This window comes from Erpetoichthys calabaricus, chromosome 9 (assembly GCF_900747795.2).
Source record: "Erpetoichthys calabaricus chromosome 9, fErpCal1.3, whole genome shotgun sequence".
In the NCBI taxonomy this organism is placed as follows: domain Eukaryota; kingdom Metazoa; phylum Chordata; class Cladistia; order Polypteriformes; family Polypteridae; genus Erpetoichthys; species Erpetoichthys calabaricus.
In genome coordinates, this window is record NC_041402.2 from 112,023,060 (window position 1) to 112,029,059 (window position 6,000).

Consider the following 6,000-nt stretch of genomic DNA (forward strand, 5'->3'; position numbering starts at 1 on the left):
TATAGAACTAGGAAAATGGCTGTTACACTCCCCTTCCATTTGGTTTCTTACATGTACAACATATCAACCTTCCTTCTCTCCATCATATTGGTTAACTCTCTCCCCTTACCAGTCATACTGCCAACATTCAAAGTTCCTACCCTCAGTTACACTCTCTTTACCTTCCTCCTCTCCTCTTTCCTCCAGACACATCTCCCCCCTTCTTCTCCTTGTTCAGCCCACAGTATCCCAATTTCCACCAGCACCCTGTTGGCTAACGGTACTGGTGGCAGTCGTTGTTAACCGAGGACTCGACCGGTATGGAAATCTGTATTGTTGTCCATTGATCTTTTACACTGGATGACCTTCCTGATGTGACCCTCCCCATTTATCCAGGCTTATCCAGGATATGCATAAGGAAGTGAGGACTCAGGTTAAAAGCAGTGTTGGTGTAACAGACAAGATCCCTGTTAGGGCAGGTCTGCAGTATTGATATTTTTTAAGTCCTTATCTCTTTGATCTGGTTATGAATTGTTGAAATAGTGGATAAAAGACCAATCCCCCTGGTGGATGTCAGAAAAGATGAAGTGGAGAAGAATTTGGAAGAATTTAGAAGGGCTTTGGAAGAGAACGGATTGAAGATAAATAGGTAAATACAGAATATATGATGATCAGGATTCAGAGGTTAGCCTGCTATTGAAACGAGTGGATACATTTAAATATCTAGGATCAGTGGTAGCCCAAGATGGAAAATTAGATTCAGAGATAAACCACAGAGCGCAGTGTGAATGGAACGATTGGAAGAAAGTATCAGGAGTATTGTGTGATCAAAGCAAAGGTTAAAGGTAAGATTTTTAAGACAGTGGTAAGACCAAAAGTGATGTATGGAGCTGAGACGTGGGCAGTAATGGGAGCACTGGAGATGAAGTTAAATGTGGCAGAAATAAGAATGTTGAGGTGGATGTGTGGAGTTACAAATAAAGGACAGAATAGTTAATAAAACAATCAGAAGTACAACAAAAGTGTGAGAGATATCTAAGAAAGTACCGGAAAGTAGGTTAAAGTGGTATAGATACTGTATGTGATGAGGACAGGCAATGAAGAGTGATGATAATGGAAGTACAGGGGAAGAGGTGGCCAAAGCGGTGGTGGATGGATAGGGTAAAAGAAGATTTAAAAGAAAAGTGTCTGACTAAAGAGGAGATGCAAGAACGAGCTGTATGGAGAAGGTTGATCAAGCACATTAACCACACATAGAAGCGGGAAAAGATGAAAAGGAAGAAAAAGAAGTTGGAATCAATAGTGCTAGTGTTATATTTCAGTCAGTTCCTTTCCTGGAGGGGAGGGTTCAAATTCTGTTTTTATATTTGTTTTGTTTATTTTTTTCCATTGTTTATTTTCTGGTCATAGAGTTTATATGTATCTTTTTATCTTGCCCTATATACCATGCGTTTTGTGGGTGGTTCCCCAAATGCAGGGCCACTTGCCCATCATCGCAAGAGAGTGCCCTCAGCTATATAAAGGCAGGAGTAAACCCACAATCCTATATAGTTCATTCTGCATGTGTTCATGGTGTGGTCAGTTTCTCTACCAATTATTTGTTATTATGCTTTTTGTGAATTTCTGCATTTTATGACTTCTGTACTCTGTTTTTGACTACTCTTTTGATTTTTGATTGTGATATTGTTTGCTTTTAAAATTGTCATTTTTGAAGGCATTGCCTTCTGTGTCTTTGTCCTCCTCTGAGTTTTTCTGCTAATTCTAATTTTATTTATAAAGATTCTACATTGCACTTTGACAGTATTCACCCCTGCACCCGGGGCCATTTTTGAAATTTTATTTGGACGTTTGTAATTGGGAACCCCTGAGTTCATAAAGAACACTATAAGCCTTCAGCCTGGCTGAAATTCGTAGAAGGTGATCCATTATAAAATCTGAATTGCACTGTTTGCACATTATTTATACTGTATGTTCCTTCATCAGATGTCGTATTTTCAAAAGCTTTGTTTAGATTACTTAAACTTTATCAATTCCCAAGGGGAGGTTTTAATGCATACCACAGCAAATACATAAAATTGATACATACTAAAGTACAATATACAGTAAGAGAATAGATTAAAATATAAAATAAATATTATGCTGAAATCAACTGTAGTATATTGAAGTCTGTACTATCTTCCTATGGCTTCTTACTGGAATGGTCATTGATAGAAAGCCTAATTGTGCCTAATACACAGTGGTGGAATGAGCCTGTGGCTGAACCTATTGTACAACTAGGTGATGTATTCAATTATGATAACTAAAGAAATGGTTTCTGCATTCCCATCCTTCTTTTTACAATATCCAGGAGTCCACATGGCTATCTCTTGTGAAGTCATTCAAAGGTAGAGAACCCCATTGAGAACAGTGCCACTTCCCTGGAAAGCAAATATGATAAGGGGTTGGAGCTGGTTCCAGTCTCTCCCATCCTCTCATATGACTTTGTTAGCACCTGTTTAAGAATTTGTTTGAAAACATTCTACCAACTCATGTACCTAGATGTAATACACAGATAACATGAGATGTTAAATGTTTAGTAACCTCCCTTAATATATACAATACTATTTATTTTTGTATAGGCCAAAATTACACAAGGAGTGCTTTAACTGGCCCTGTCTTTTGACAGCACCCCAGCCTTGACTCTCTAAGAAAACAAGAAAAAACTCCCTAAAAAACCCTTGTAGGGAAAAAAAATGGAAGAAATCCGAGGAAAGGCAAAGCAAAGAGAGTCCCCTTTCCAGGTAGGTTGGGTGCCCTAGGTGAGTATCAAAAAAAGGGGTAAATACAATACAATACACAGAACACAAGTAATCCTCAATACAATATGATAGTACAATAGTAATATTAAAGGTCCTAACAGGAGCAGCCAAAAGAAGAAGAAGAAGTACAACAGTAATATTACAATTACAGAGCAAAATGCAAGAGTAGATGATATTCACATAATACGATTCACTTTTGTTCAGAGTCCTGAAAACCTTGGTCATCAAGCTTCATCCCTCCTACTGGCCATTCCACAGCTGAGTCAGTGGTGGGCCAGCCAATATGATGAAAGGACCCTTCTACCCGATGATTCCAGTGCTCCTCCATCAGAGATGACTTTTCCTTAGGCAGGCACACAATTTGGCAGTAGGGTAGTGGCACCAAGTGGCACATTTGAGCACCAAGAAGAGAAACAGAATAAGTGAGGGTTAGTAACAATTTATAACTATCAGTATTACTTATGTTTTAGTGCTAATGACTAACAAGAGAGATGCATTATGCACAGTTAATCAGCACTAGTCTGGGTATGCTAAACTGAAGTAGTGAGTCTTCAGCTGGGATTTGAACGCAGAGACTGAAGGAGCACCTCTTACAGTAGTATCCATTCCACATAGGAGCCCTGTAACTAAAACCTTGACATCCCACTTTCATTTTATTAATCCTTGGAATCATAAGCAGACTGGCATCTTGAGATCTTAATGTGCACTCTGCTTTGTAAGTAATGATAAGTCCAGATAAGTAAGCTGGACATTGGCCATTTAAGGCTTTATATGTTAAAAATAGGATTTTGAAATCTGCCCTAAACTTTACCAGGAGCCAGTGTAAGGATTTAAGAACTGGACTTATGTGATCGTATTTTCTTGTTCTTGTAATAATTCTTGCAGCAGCATTTTGGATTAACTGGAAGCTGTATAAAAACAATTTGAACCTCCAGTGAACACCGCATAGCAGTAGTCAATCCTAGTAGAAATAAATTCATGAATTAATTTCTCAGTTTACCGCATATTTAGAAAAGGACTTAATTTCCCAACATTTTTAAGATGGAAGAATCATGTTTTTGCCAATTTTCTAATGTGCACTCTAAATGACATGGCTAGAGTCAAAGATAACACCTAGATAGCGGGCTGATTCAGTAAAATTAATCGTAATTCCAGATGAGTTAAATAATGACAATATATTGTTGTTATCAGTATTATTCCCTACAATAATTAGCATCTCTGTTTTGTCTGTGTTTAAAGACAAGTAGTTCTCATCCATCCACTCCTTTAATTTGGTCTAAAAGAAACCAAATTTCTTTGGGTGTCATCTGCGTACGAGTGAAAATTAATATTATATTTTCTAATAATATATCCCAGTGAAAGAATGCAAAGTGAAAACAGTAAAGGTCCTAGTACTGAGCCTTTTGGGATACCATAATCTCACTTTTGTGTATAATAATTGAGTACTGTCAGCACATTCCTGTACATATTGGAATTGATTTGATAAATAAGAACTAAACCAGGCAAAGATTCCTGTAAACCCAATATCATTTTCCAGCCTGTGTACTAAGATAGAATGGTTAATGGGGTTGAACGCTGCTCTTACGTCCTAACAACATAATAACAGTGGAGGTTCGTTCATTAGAGGATATCAGAATGTTTTACATTTTACACGTTTACAATGTGTGTAAATGCTGTTTCTGTACTATGACCAGTGAGGAAGCCATACCAGAATTTCTCAAATAATTTGTGATGTGTAAGGTGTGACTGAAGTTGATTGGTGAAATACTTTTCAAGTATTTTAGAGAGAAAGAGTAAATTTGATATGGGTCAATAATTATTAAGAATGTGTGGGTCTAGGTCTGACTTTTTAAGTAATGGTTGATGACACTTTTAGTGCATCAGGTACTGTGCCATGCAATAATGAATTATTGATAATGCTAAAAATAAATCTGCAAGAACATTCATTGTGCTATTTACTGGTTTTGTTGGCACCGGATCTAGGGAACAAGTAGTAAGTTTCATTTTAGAAATTAAAGTTAAGACATCCTGTTGCTGCTACAGGATTAAAAATTCTTAAGTGTTGAATACAAGGTGTGACAGGGTCTGTCAAGCTAGTATGTGGTTTGCACTGTGATGCTGAAATTTGGGATCTTATGTTTTTAATCTTTTCTTTAAAGAAAGAAGATTTTAAAGATGTTTGTACTGCAAATATCAGACTTGAATGAACTGCTCAAGCTGGTAGCAGTGCTACAGCTGGAAGGTCTCCATTTCCCAGCAGCCCCAAAGGGGATTACCTTCATTGGATGTCAGAAACGGGAGCAGGGGCTGCTGAGGACAAGAAAGGCCAGCGGGAAACTTGAAAAGGGGCTGGCAAAGCAGCAAGGAGATTGATGTTTCTGTGTATCCCGTCCAATGTAACCACTGTGAAGTCATTTGTACCCTGGAATGTTTCTCGCAAGGATGAATGGACTGTCTCGTGCCTACCTGTCATGTGAATAGGGTGCATTAATCTTTGTGCATCTTCAGAGGGAACGTTCCTGCAAATCTCACCTCTTGCCGCACAGGACTACTGGTAGAATTGTTTAATGCATTCATTACAGAAGCTGTTCCCGGGATCGTCATTATCATTTTTACACCATACCATTTCATCTGTTTTGGCTGCATTGGAACTGTGGACATTGCCATGAGTGTTTATTGTCGTGGTTGATTGCTGTGTTAATATTTGTATCACTGAAGTGGAAGGGGAGGGTTGTCAGATTTTTGTTGTTTCTATTTGATTTTCCATTTAATATATTGTTTATTCATTTACTTATTTTGTGTCTCTAATCTGTGAGTGTGTGCAGCTCGGGCCAAAGCTGGATGTGTTACTAGAATTCCCACCAGAAAAATAAATCTGAGTGACACAAGCTACAAGCTAATCTGGGTGCTTTTGTCAATTTTGAACTCCTTTGACACAGCCTGAAAGGGAATTGAAAATATGACACAAGTCCCATTGGAAGCACTGGAAAGCTACCTACAGTAGAAAAGGATTGGTCTGTTGTCAACACTAGAATCGACTGCAGAAGTATGTAATTTTTTTTACAGTACAGTATAAAGGAACACATTGTGATTCAGTCCCTGATAAATGTGAAGGGAATCAAATACCACTTGTCCCAACAGTGCTGCCAAGTATAATAAAGAGGCTTTCCCTATTTGAACCTAAAAGTTGTAGAGTCTAGTACTAAAATTGTTGTGGTCTGAA

General features: G+C 38.0%; 1 protein-coding gene across 1 annotated transcript in view; it reads left to right on the forward strand.

Moving 5' to 3' along the window:
- LOC114657618 (uncharacterized) overlaps positions 1 to 5,150 on the forward strand; it is a 55,798-nt gene extending 50,648 nt beyond the window's left edge. The window contains exon 4 of the mRNA XM_028809492.2: positions 4,937 to 5,150. Within this exon, the coding sequence (XP_028665325.2) occupies positions 4,937 to 5,150 (214 nt within the window). The remainder of the gene's footprint in view (positions 1 to 4,936) is intronic.
- The last annotated feature ends 850 nt before the right edge of the window (positions 5,151 to 6,000 follow it).